General features: G+C 36.5%; 1 protein-coding gene across 1 annotated transcript in view; it reads left to right on the top strand.

Annotated features, from left to right (window-relative positions):
• Positions 1-8228, top strand: part of LOC5574038 — a 92079-nt gene extending 83851 nt beyond the window's left edge. The window contains exon 9 of the mRNA XM_021843073.1: positions 7491-8228. Within this exon, the coding sequence (XP_021698765.1) occupies positions 7491-7842 (352 nt within the window). The 3' untranslated portion in view covers positions 7843-8228. The remainder of the gene's footprint in view (positions 1-7490) is intronic.
• Positions 8229-12148: the final 3920 nt, after the last annotated feature.

The following is a 12148-nucleotide window of genomic DNA, read 5'->3' as shown; positions in this document are numbered from 1 at the left end:
TTCAATTGTTTTTTTGCGAAAACTAACTTCCTTCTGCAACATATTTCGATTTACTCATCCTGTGAACATTGACGATACAGGTAAGTTGCAATGAACAATAATATATACACTCCCGTGCAAAAGTTTGGGTTCACCCCCTCAAAAACATACAAAAGTGTTCTGTCCATATCTCTGTGATTACACGTCCAATTGAAACTCTTTAAGCCGCATTTGAAAGGCAAGGAGTTATCCTTACTTCGTATGTATTTTTCCAAAAACATTCTTTGAACTTTGTATACTAAATTTTTACATAAAGTTGTGACATTTTTCAAAAATCATATTGAATTTCCTCAGCATTGGGTCGACCAAAATTTTAAATCAAAGTGTCATTAGAATCGTAATCTTATATTCTTTACGGAGACCTCACGAAATTTTGTCGGAAAAATCTGGAAAGTATTAAAAATCAATGAAACAGTCAGTCAAGTCATCGTGCAAAAGTTTGGGTTCACCTGAGCCGCACGCACATCATTTTTGTAAATATCTCTGCCATTTTTCAACCAATTTTAATAGTTTAAATCTTTGTTAAGCGCAAAAAATGGTGCGTACATGTTTGTTTTGAGATTTCAAAGATTTAAGTAAGGCGGCATCCATTTATTACGTAACGCTAAAATTTGAAATTTTTGACCCCCTCCCCCCCCTCCGTAACGCTTTTTGTATGAAAAATTTCAAATTTTTGTATGGACCGTAACGCTTGAGCCTACTCCCCCCCTCCCCCTAGAGCGTTACGTAATTTGTGGATGCCGCCTAAGTTCAGGTGAACCCAAACTTTTGCACGATACACCATACTGAGGGGTGAACCCAAACTTTTGCACGATGACTTGAATGACTGTTTCATTGATTTTGGATACTTTTCAGATTTTTCCGCCAAAATTTTGTGGGGTATCTTCAAAGAATATAAGATAACGATTCTAATGACACTTTGATTTAAAATTTTGGTCTACCCAATGCTGAGGAAATTTGATATGATTTTTCAGTGTGTTTTTTGAAAAATGTCACAACTTTAAGTGAAAATTTAGTATACAAAGTTCAAAAAATGTTTTTTGGAAAAAAAAAACATACGAAGTAAGAAAAACTCTTTGCCTTTCGAATGCGACTTAGAGAGTTTCAATTGGACGTGTAATCACAGAGATATGAACAGAACACTTTTGTATGTTTTTTAGGTGGTGAACCCAAACTTATGCATGGGAGTGTACGACTTAACACTGGGTGGTATGAATAAAATGCTGTAAAGTTGAGTTTACTACATTCTGGGTAGTGAACGCTACATGTGGAACACGAGTGGAACATGTTTGTGTCATTTTCCTTTCTACACCTTTCGAACCTACTACATACAACGCGTTGGTAGAATTTACTACATAGCTACTGGTAGTTAGCTTCAGAGGTTGCTACACATGCTTTTAGATTGCGGAATTGAATGGAATAATTTACTTTTGAGTAAAAATCATGGGAAAACGATATGAGTTTTGATATTTCGGAAGGTATTTTAAGTTTTGCTTAGGAATTCTGAGGTTACGAAAACCTTCACCCCGCTAATCCTGAGATTCCAGTTAGATTACCGGCAGTAGCAATTTGTAATATCCATGTGAATTCTGGAATTACGATAATTATGTTATTTTCTAGGAATCTTAGGGTGTCGGTAGGAATTCAGATATTTATAATGTAATTCTGAATTTTACGTGTAAATTCTGACATCTCAGATTCTCAGATTTCCTTTGGAATTCCGGAATCCCTGTAGGAACTTTGGGATTCCGATAGGGATGTCGGATTTTTATGATAATTCTGGAAGCTTAAATACCATTCTAGGAATATTGCGAAAATATTAGGAATCTGGTAACAACTCTAGAATTAGGGTGGGAATGGGATTCCGGATATTAATCTCTTGGAGTTCTGTGGGTATCTTTGAGACGTATTTCTGTAAGAATCTCTGAGATTGCGGTGGGATTCCTGCGAATTATTGTGTGAATATTTGGAATTCTGAAAATCAATCTTTGTAATGATTGTAAAAACCTTTAAGATTCTGTTGATCTCCAGTTCCGTTGGAATTTCAAAGCAAAGCCTTTTGAATATCGGTAAATATTTTATAGATTTCAATAGGATTTTTTGTGAAATCGATAAGAATTTTAATAATTTTAAAGGGAAACCTGGTATTTTAGGAAGATCCTCATTGAATTCTAACGACTACCAAAGGAATCACTACAATTCCCATAAAAATCTCTACATTCTAAGTTCTAGAAATTCCAAGGATACTATCAGAAACCCCACCAAAATAACGAGAATTATCACAGAAACACTTAGAACTTCCGAAATTGAACATGCATCGAAATTCTACCGCAATTTCACCAGAATCTCAGTACTACTGGTGCTAGAAAATATGTGATTCCTAATTTAATAGCTGTTATCTAAAGATCTCTTCATAGATGTTAAGCTTATATTAAAAAAAATCATCAACCACTGGCGTTAGCGAAGACCGAAAACCACCCAGAAAATTCTTTGATGGTATCATCATAAAATCATAGACATAAAGAGAAAACCAGACCAACCGCAAAATTACACTACAAATCTTGTCCAACTACAGCACCTTCATGAATTTGTACAAATTGTCGCGTAATCGATTAGATTCCATGCATTTTCTTCATATGTATGATTGTATTAATTTTAAGCGTCACTCCGAATAGATTGTTCTTTACGTGCAGAATCACTCTGCACACTAAATGGAAATTTATTAACGTGCAGCTTCAGTCACTGCTCATGTTCGAAAGTAGTAAGTACTACATGTTCGAAAAGTTTTTTATTCATACCAAAAGTGTAGTAAACTTTGTGGATTTTGTTTTTGAGTAGATGCTACATGTAGCAGAGTGCAACGTTTTTTATTCATATTGCCCACTGTCTTAAATAATCATTGAAAGCGAAAGGATTCACGACGGATTCTATCCTTTCAACTAAATAAATGAAATGATTTGATACTAGTTGAATAACAAAACTATCAAACGTGGAATAATTAAAACACAAGAATGGTACATTCTCCGCTAGGTAGATTAAATGGGGTTTTCATTGTGGCCTTACTGAATACCAGTGCATGCATTTGTCTGACGAGTAGAAACGTGCATTTTTGTCCTTGGTTGGCATTCAATAACCCAGAGGAGAGGTTCCCACATTCTGTTTGTAAACTTATATGAGATATACTGCTCATATTCGCATAACAGTCCCATGTCGACTTTTGACCGATTTACGTTTTTTACATAAATCAACTCAACATTGTCAGAAGCTCTTTAAAAACTGCTAAAAAAGTAGCCTTTGTTCCTAACTTGTGCAAAAACAAACGCCACTTGTGTTGTCCCATCTTGAAAATATTCGCATAACAGTCACATAAAAGTCCGTATAAAGACATAGTGGTCGGGCTCAGAATTGGTACCACTTCTAGTAGTACATTCGGTCTCTCGGTACTACTAGTTATTCACTGATGTGTAGCGAAGTAAAGAGAAATCAATTATACAGTGAAACATCCATGAGTCGATGTTCTATGTGTTAATATCGACTCATGGAACCATACTAGAAACAAAATTCCATGGTAACTATTATAATTTGCTCAAACAGCTTTCCAAAGCATTTATGTTCCATTACTCGATGTTTACATGAGTCGATGGTCCCTTAAGATGATTCTACCCCATTACCCCGAATCCCATTACCCCGAATGCCATTAACCCGAACGCCATTACCCCGAATTCCAAAACCCCGAATGATCCATCACCCCGAATCCCATTACCCCGAATGCCATTAACCCGAACGCCATTACCCCGATTTCCAAAACCCCGAATGATCCATCACCCCGAATGACATTACCCCGAATTCCAATATCATGGGGAAATGTCATCAATATCATCATGTGAAGATAATTGTAAATTCGGGGAAAAAGCATTCGGGGTGATGGAATTCGGGGTAATGGTACATTGGGGGTAATGGAATTCGGGGTGGTGGCATTCTGGGAAATGGCATTCGGGGTAATGGGGTAGAATCCCTTAAGATATCGACTCATAGAGGTTTAACTATATTTAAAATACACTTGCTTACGGCATTGTAAACGTCACGTTGTTTCGATTTTTTTTAATTAGTGGCTGCAATTAACCCGTGTGGAACCTACGCTGCACGGTGGTTCCATTTGTTCTACGAAGCGGTCATAAATCATTTTACTCAATATCCGGTGGCAAATACCATGAGAAATTGCCAAATTAATTATTTTGACTGTTAAGACTTCGTCGAGGTTGATTTCGTAGTTCATATTACTTCAAAAATTCTGATTAGGATGCGGAGATCATAATGCGAAGGCTCTGTTATATGAATGATTGTATGTGCATAAAACCGACTTTGCAATTATCTATCCTTCCGTGTCCAAAATTAACTAAAGTATTTAATATGTTGAATGGACCATGCAATCTATACATTGAAAGCAATATATCAGGATTATTTTTTCCAACTTGAGAAGATTCCCAGCTCAGAGTTGCTTCACAGCCTCAAAAGCCTACTTTTTAGTATGTGGATATAAAAAACTATTGAACACCTTTCTGAGTGCCAGAGATGTATATACCAAATAAATACTTGAAATATTTATTAATTGATAAGGCCAATTTCACATCAAATTTCTACCAAAACCAAATCACGAACATGTCACCTAATGTAATTAACTTTATGTTTCAAATACTTTCAACTAAGAAATAATTAATGAATTATTTGTTTATATATTGTTGCTTCTTAATATACTTTTTATTCTCAAAATTTTATTTTTTTAGCGCTGGATCTATAGATAATGGAATTTCGTTGAAGATCTTGTTTTAATGTACAAAATAAATAACATTTTTATTCCTCCCACACTTTGGGAAGTTATGTCATATATTAGAATGGCTGTTGTATCATTACCTATATATAAAGATTTTATTGTCTCAGCGCCCTCACTTAAACTACTCATCAAATCAAAGTACATTGTTGCAAGTGTATTCATAGTGAACTGAAGTATTAGTAGTGAAAATTTTATTATTTTGTGCATTAATTCCAGTTAGCTACAATTATACTGGTATGCAATAAATTCTATGAATATATTTTTCATGACCTTCAATGGTAAAAACTAACAACTTTGAAGGCACCCTGCTAACTTATTTGCAAATATTTGCAGCTAGAACCTTCACATGTTCATTTTCCTACTCAAATATGGTCATGTGATGGCAGAAGTTTGATTAAATGTGATTAAGAACATATTCAAAAACGTATTTCAAAAAAAGTGATGTAGTTACCAAGTGAGTATATTTCTATCCTCATTACTCACATCAATACTGACTCTTAGATGTCACATAACATTTTAAAATGTATCGGAAGTGATAGATATACATCTATACTATGGTTCTGTAATCTAATCTGATTGAAAGTCAATTGATTTTGGTTTGCGAAGACAATAAACAAAGTGCTGAAATCACTCAATTTTCAACGTATTTTTAACACATGAAAAATACACTCCATCATTCATAGCCCTACTATGAATATTATACAGGAATACCATTAATGTTTATGTTTTTACAATCTTGAGATCATAATTGAGCCATGAAAAGGTAAAGAAGTAACTTACAAGACATTTTGTTTTTTGCTTTATGACCTATGGGCGGTACCACTATGCGCTGTTGTCAACGCCGAGCTGCTGCTTAATTTGTATTTTACATTTTCATTTTAATTGAAATAAAATTATTTCTCACTTCTGTTTGGACCGTCAACGAGTCCGCGTTCTTTTTTTAAAAACATAAAAAGGCCCCTCAGGTCTACTATGCAAAGATTTTCATTTTAGATAAGGCTTGTACAAATAATAATCTTCTTTTATGTCCGTAATCATTTGGGTGATACTTACGAGGGGGATGAAAATAAATGAGGAACAAAAAATTAAATTAAATAAAGTTCATTATACATTTTTGCATTCAAATGTTTTATACCTACTTCAAATGATTCTTTGCTGGTGCTCAAGAATATTGAACTAAAACTTATTTTTGTGTTTTACGATACTTGGTAAAATTGCCTCAAGGAGTACTTGCTTCTAAGTGTGGAAAATAAAAACTTTTCAACGCGAAAGCAAGATTTTCATATAAAAACCATCAGCGATTATCGTCTTCTTCATCTGCTTATTGGGAAAATACAGAAAGACTTTGACACGGCATCATCCCACGAGCCATTTTAGATCTACGGCCAAGGTTCACAGAAGTTGCCTGATTAGCATTAGCATAGATTAGCAAGTTTTGCCCTGAATCAGTTATTCTGGAACATCTAGAATCATTTCCAACGGATTCCATTCCTGCATTATCCAAAAAATGATCTTCTGGGTCTCTCATGACTGTAAGCGCATTTCACATCATGAATATGGTTTGAGAAATCATTCAAACCGATGATTTTTTTTATCTGGTGATTCATCCATGGACATACAGTGAACTATCCGTAATTCGATATCGAGTTATAGAATGTGTAGTAAATGTGGGTTTTCATGGATACCTCGATGGCCCCTTGAACCAAAGCTGCCCTGTTTGTGTGTTCTTTAACACGATATTTCCCTAACTCGATAGTCGCCTAAACATCGAGTTATGGAGAGTTGACTGTACTACAGTAACTATTTTTTACGGCTAAAGAACATAAAAAGCAAACGACACAGCCAGTGTTTTAATAACAATGAGTGTTTTAGTAGCTGTCGAACGAGCCGACGAACATGATGGGACTGGTATGCAAATATATTGGTATAACTCGGGTTTGTACACGGATTTTGAGGCGAACAGAAGCGTTTTCGTGGCTCTGTGAGTTTTAGTTACTACAGTATATTATATTGTATATAATCGCATAACAGTCTCGCTAATGTTTTTGTGTAAGAAAGTTATAAGGTTTGTTTGTGTACTCAACAAAAAATGATATGTAGAAATATAACCCATTTTAGGCCAAATAGAGACTCAAAATGGAGCGAAATTGTTTCCACATTTCAATCGTCTTTTTCTCAGTTTGTCGTTTTCCAACATGGGACTGTTGTGCAAAGAGGGGCAGTATAAGTTTCCGTGACAATAAGCAATGTCAATCATTATTGTTAAATTATGCTTACTCGTAAGAATCAGCTGTTTGCTATTTTTATCATGGGAGGTTTTTGTTGACCAAATCTTATGAAATTTGGTAGTAAGATGCATACAAGTGTTGAAATTTTTACAAACTATCACTATTTTCAAATAACAATATGTTTTTTATTTTTAACCGTGAATAAAATATTTGTGTGAATTTACTTTTCAATCTAAAAATGCTCTATGATCACTTTATTGTTATTTTTTTATCTACACATGATTGTGGTTCATTCGCTTTTCGGCACATGTGGTACCACCGGAGCCACCCCTTTCTTCCACAATCAATACCGAAACGTACATGTTTGACCACGGAACGATCTAAAATTTCAGATTACGACGCCTGAACGAAGCCGGCATAATGGACCACCAGAGACACGTTTGGCAGGAACCGAAGCCAAAATGTGTGCGCAAAATGGCACCGACGGATCTGATTGTTGGCCTGGATAGTGTTTATTCGGCGTTTATCTTGCTGCTGGCCGGGGCGCTCGTGTCCATTGGCTTACTGCTGATTGAGATACTGCATCATCAGTTGCGACTGGCGAAAAACGGCTGGCCATCGAGACACCAGCAGCATCATCATCATCGTCAATTCAATGTCGGGAATTTTCCGCAGCAGCAAAAGCCACCACTACAGGGACAGCAGCTCTGGGATCATGACTTGGTTTATCCCTATGTTGATTGAATTGATTTCGGTTGGTTGAGTTCGATTGCCGAGAGGAGATATTGTACATTGTTGTGGTTCGTTTGGGCGATGATGCTGTAATCTACAGAGCATTGGTCGAAAAATGTAAACCTGCAAACCTTTGCCGCAGATTTCGTTTAACATAATGAAAATGTATTCGAGAGTGTTTCAGCCGCATGTAAGTTCAATTTACTCCGAGAAATGTCCTATTATGCTGTATGGTGTTTGTGCTTCATGTCAGTAAAGAGAAAATGCTGCAGTGCATCCATGAGTTTAGATTAAATACTGGTGATTGTGCTCAAATCTAAATTTACAGCTTTTATTATCGAGACTTTCAGGCGGTGGTTGGCTCGTCTTGAAAAAAATGCTCTATATATTAAGGTTATAAGTTAGGTAAAGTAAGTTTTAAGTAGGTGAAATTAACTCAACCGTAAAAAAATCATAGCTGCTAAAACAATTGAAATGTTGTAAACAAAATATTGATAGAAGCTTAATTTAGTATTACAAAATTAGAATGATAGTGTTGCCTAACACAAAACACCTAGATATAAGAAATAAATTAAATGTTTGAAAAGATACTTATAAATAAATTAAAAAAAAAAAACATTTCATATTGTTTTGAATTAACCTGACCAATCTGGATCACTTCTGGAAGAGAGTTTTGAGTTTTCCGGGTAGAATAGGAAAATGCAATGCATAGCTAATGAGCATCTTGATAAATGAGTATGCAAAATATGATAGAATAAATTTCACCAGAAATTTAGCTAGAATCATGGATACAACTCCGAAGTATCCATTTCACAATATAATCAGAGCACCTCAATCACGCAAACCCCTAATTGCTTTGGGCAAATATTTTGCGGTTAACACGATTACGATTGCCTGCTTTGTGTGTCACCGTGTCTCAATCAAATCAGCTCCTAGAACGTTGCGTTTTGTATGCTTGGAGTTGTGTACCCACCTATTTTCCTTTCATGTAAAGTGAAATCATGTCCCTGGAAATCAACCGAACGACCATGACAGGTGATACGACAGCTCCGAGAGCACTTGCTTCTTACCGAATAAGTTCAACCAATTGGTTGGCAGAGAGCAAACGTGCAATGTCAGCATCACGCGTTCATATACGATATGAGTTTGGTGATGCCGTTATCCGGCGATGTAGCCGCGACTGGCTTCCAGAGTTGATTTGAGATGTAAACCGAATGACTCAGCTCAGCTCTCAAGCCAGATGACAGTTTGTCATCCACCAAACCGCCAAACTGCGATGGAAGGGTAGCAATTTGCAGAAAATTTGATATAGGAGTTGGCTTGCTGAAGCAAAATGGATTAGGTTTTTTTTACAGAAAGCAAGATGATCCAGCATAATCTTGTTTATTCGATGTGATACTTGCCATTAGCAGATATTACATAGATGCTAATTGTGGTGAGATGTCACGTTTTATCTTACGAGTCGGTTCGCGAAAACCACAACCCTTTTGTCAAGGCGAGTTCTTTTTCCTGGAATTACGTTCTCAATGTGACAGAACCTGCTTCTCAGCTAAGTGTTTAATGAGCACTTTCGCAGTTATTAACTGAGAGCTTTTATTGCAAAAGTAGCATTTTCGTATTCGTATATCGTGTGGCAGGTACGATAATACTCTATGCCCAGGGAAGTCAGGGAAATTTCCATTACGAAAAGATCCTGGACCGACCGGGAATCGTACACACCTTCAACATGGCTTTGATTTGTAGCCGCGGACTCTAACCACTCGGCTAAGGGAGGCCCCCACTGACTGGTACAAGCTTCAACGATTCGTTTACGCGAAGAGCAATCCCAATAGTTAGACTTATGGTTGCCCCCACAATTTGCGCATATAAACTTTTTGGTATGTTTTTCACATGACAGACGTCCTAAGCGTAAGAAGAAACCCCGCAAATTATGCTTTTAGCATCCATGCAGCTATGTTTGGTACCATAACCTCACTTTTGGCACCGACGGCACTGAGTGGGGTTCTGGAAAAGTTCTTCATTTCACATTAATTTGTCCATTTAAGGTGAAGATGAATCGAAGCCAAAGTTCAAATTTTCAAGAGCACGGATCTGGAGAACCAAACACCCGTTTGAGCTGAAAACCTAATCGATTGGTCTCCACCAGCTAGTGACCAATCGATTAAGTTTTCAGCTTTAACGGATGTTTGGTTCTCCAGATCCGTGCTCTTGAAAATTTGAACTTTGGCTTCGATTCATCTTCATCTTAAATTTAAAATTTATGAAATGTTTAGTTTTTCTGTAGTTGTTAAACTTCCACTCGGCTGGTTAGTCGTAAACCACGAATCATAATGAATTAAACAAGAACTTTCTCCAGGTTTCTGGAAATGTTCCCGTATCACAAGGACATCGGAAATAAGTCTTGCTTTTTGTAAAGCTTAATATTGTTTAGATCACTTTTGTTAAAATGCACTTAATAATATTCTTGAGAAATCCCTTTCCGATGAATTCCAGATATGGTTTATTTTTTTCATAGTTAGCAAATTCCAGTTTTTTATATGAAATTGTGAATTCAGAGATAGACCTTTCCTTTTGCTTATAGTAGCTACCGCATTCAGTAGAATGGATATGTACTGAATATGTTGAACTTTCTATATATTTTTATTTCTCACGCGCATGAGAATTAACACACGGAATGACATGATTTTCGGGCAACCAATGAAAACGCTTTCTGTCGAGCAATGTCAACCGATTAACTATAATTTCCCCACCAGGTTGCTACGTGGCAACAATAAACCTAATGATAATACTAACGATAATGTTGATTCCAACTGGCACCCGAAAATGCGTCCCCTTTCATTTTACTGAATTGAAAATCAAGGTCTGCTGTGAAGCACAGAATATATAATACGGTGGAAATTAATCTATGAATTTATTTCCCATCTGTGAACATTCCGCGGAAATTGTTCCGACTCAAAACATCAACATTGGCCGCCATTGGAGGAAGAATCTGGACCACGTAGAAGGGGAATTGATTGGGTGCCCCAATGCTGCAGTGCAATGACGGTGGGGAAAAACAGCCGAATTTATTGAGCTCTCAATGGTAAAATATGACAATGGGGCTCGAGTGAGCACACTGTTGTTGTGTTGTATCAATAAATGTTTCGAATATCAATGACGAACTCCCGAACGTAGCGAAGGGATATGCACAAGCACTGCGATACCATGGAAAGAACGATTCCAAAATTGGATGCTGCGTCGCACAGTGGCGAGATTTTCATGCAAAAGTCGGACAATATCTTGAAATATGTCAATATTGGCCGAAAAAATGATCATTTCAATCAAAGCCTTTATTGAAGTAAACCGATCATCTGCTCATAGTTGGTAAACTTATAGCAAATAGAGGTGACAATTTTGCTATCTATATAAATAAAAATGTAATGGTGTTAGTATGTCACGAAATTGGTTAAGAACGGGTCAACGGATTCAAGAAATTCTTTCTCTTTTGAATTCATCAAGGGATGCGATGTGTTTGTGAGTTCAAAAATCCGTGAAAATCAACCGGAAAAAAAGAAAAATGAGAAACATTTTCTAAGGGATTTTTTCATGACCTACTTCTATGCAATACAACGTTTGCCGGGCCAACTTGTTGGTATGGACTCGTTCAAGAATTTATAACGTCAAAACGGCTATTTTTGATACCCGCTTTCAATAGACTTTTTGTATGAATACCCTAAAAATTTTGTATGAGCTGCAACATTTAAAGGATACCCATCCCTTTAACCGTTATGAAATTTGTGAATAGGTCCTAATAAAAATTGAAGGACAGTTCCCAAATCCCAAATAACCTCTATACTGCCAATTCATCTTTTTGGTCTCATCATGCTTTTATACGGTCAATATAGGACCTGTCAGCGGTATAATAGCACGATATTAGCACGCATGGAAAATTATAGTGCTATAAGATTACTTTAATTACTACATATCCTTACTTTTAAAAATTCCCGACGGCTAAATTGTCTTCCAATTGAGTTGGGAACTTGGCTTTTTCTGAGTTGAAGTATTTAAGATATAGGAAAAGTATTTGAGATTTTGTTTAGTTTTCAGCCACTGTGCGTCGGGGTGGCATGGCATAACAATAATGGCTCTGGAGCCACCGAGCTGTACTTGAGATAACGAGGTCATATTCATCCTGTTTTTATATTTGTGAACCAGTGGTTTTCTGATTGTTGACTGATGGATCGATGAATCGGAGGAGCAGAGCAAGAGCCATGCATAACAAATGGTGGCTGAAATCTGGCTCGTTGATAAATAAATCCGGATGTCCTGATATCCTCGT

The sequence above is a fragment of the Aedes aegypti genome, chromosome 2 (genome assembly GCF_002204515.2).
Source record: "Aedes aegypti strain LVP_AGWG chromosome 2, AaegL5.0 Primary Assembly, whole genome shotgun sequence".
In the NCBI taxonomy this organism is placed as follows: Eukaryota; Metazoa; Arthropoda; class Insecta; order Diptera; family Culicidae; genus Aedes; species Aedes aegypti.
The sequence above is the reverse complement of the archived record's forward strand: the minus strand, read 5'-3'. Positions and strand labels throughout refer to the sequence as shown.